General features: G+C 49.2%; 1 protein-coding gene across 1 annotated transcript, besides 1 other annotated feature; it reads left to right on the top strand.

The window, feature by feature from the left end:
* On the top strand, positions 1–1,477 carry Tc00.1047053511869.9 (dynein heavy chain, putative; the record flags this gene model as incomplete). Its single annotated transcript, XM_797232.1, has 1 exon — positions 1–1,477. A coding segment is annotated over one exon (1,477 nt), but the record flags the coding sequence as incomplete, so codon positions are not given.
* Positions 1–1,477: a sequence feature (haploid, Esmeraldo-like haplotype).

The raw sequence follows: 1,477 nt of genomic DNA on the forward strand, positions 1-1,477 counted from the left end.
ATCATGAAGCAGCTGCCGCAGGAGGCGAAGCGCTTTGCCATGATTGATAAGGCATGGCAGAAGATCATGAATAAAGCAAATGAGATGCCAAACGTCCTGGAATTCTGCTATGAGAACGAATTACTTCAGAACTTGCCGAATTTAAAGGAACAACTTGACGAATGTCAACGTAAACTCTCTTTGTATCTTGAGCAGAAGCGAAATTTGTTTCCAAGATTTTACTTTGTGTCCGACACGGTATTGCTGGAGATTTTGTCTCAGGCAAGTGATCCACAGTCCATTCAGCCACACCTGGCGTCCATCTTTGACGGTCTTGCGTCCGTGCGCTTTGAGCGCATAAAGCCAAAGGAGGCGGGAGCGCAGCCGTACTTTCAAATTGTTGAGATGATCTCCGGAGAGGGCGAGTCGCTCATGATGCGGGAACCCACGCCGTGTGTTGGCAACGTTGAGGATTGGCTGAATCGCCTGTGTGCTGGAATGACCGCCACGGTGCGGGAAGTGGTGAAGGCAAGCGTCACGGAACTCAGCACGCTTCTTGGCAACACAAACTACCTTGGCAGCATCATTGAACGCTACCCGGCGCAGGTTTCACTCCTAATGCTTCAATTTTTTTGGACCGCCGATGTGACAGAGTGCATCACGAAGGGTGTCATGCGTGCACGTGGGAAGGAATCCGCCTCCTCACGCGCCAAGTGCGACTCGGTGAAGAATTATCTTGTCAACTTGACGACGTCAGCAGAGTTGGAACGACAACCAAAACGCATGCGTACCAATGTGGAGACGCTTATTACGATTCAAGTTCATCAGCAAGAGGTGTTCATTGACCTTCAAAAAGCCTCCATCAAGGAACTCACACACTTTGATTGGTTAAAACAGGCTCGCTTCTACTACAAACCAGAGCGAAACCTTACCATTATTTCTATTGCCGACTCAGACACGGAGTACTGTAACGAATACCTGGGCGTTAAGGAACGTCTTGTCATTACACCTCTGACAGATCGTTGCTATATCACCCTGTCTCAGGCTCTTGCAATGTACATGGGTGGGGCCCCCGCTGGACCGGCTGGTACCGGAAAAACGGAGACGACAAAAGATCTTGCCCGTACTTACGGTAAATTTTGCGTCGTGTTTAACTGCTCTGACCAGTTGGATCGTCATGCAATGGGAAAAATTATCCGTGGTCTGTCCCAGGCAAATGCATGGGGATGCTTTGATGAGTTCAATCGTATCGATCTCCCTGTATTATCTGTCGTGGCACAGCAAGTGAGTTGCGTCCTGCAGGCACTGAAGCAGCACAAGGAGAAATTTATTTTTATTGATGGTCAGGTGACGGACCTCATGCCTGGCGTTGGCTTCTTCATCACGATGAACCCAGGTTACGCCGGGCGACAAGAGTTGCCGGAAAACCTCAAGATTCTTTTTCGTGGCGTGACAATGATGATTCCGGACCGCCAAACAATTATGAAGGTGAAACTTG

This window comes from Trypanosoma cruzi, genomic scaffold (genome assembly GCF_000209065.1).
Source record: "Trypanosoma cruzi strain CL Brener 1047053517181 genomic scaffold, whole genome shotgun sequence".
NCBI lineage: Eukaryota > Euglenozoa > Kinetoplastea > Trypanosomatida > Trypanosomatidae > Trypanosoma > Trypanosoma cruzi.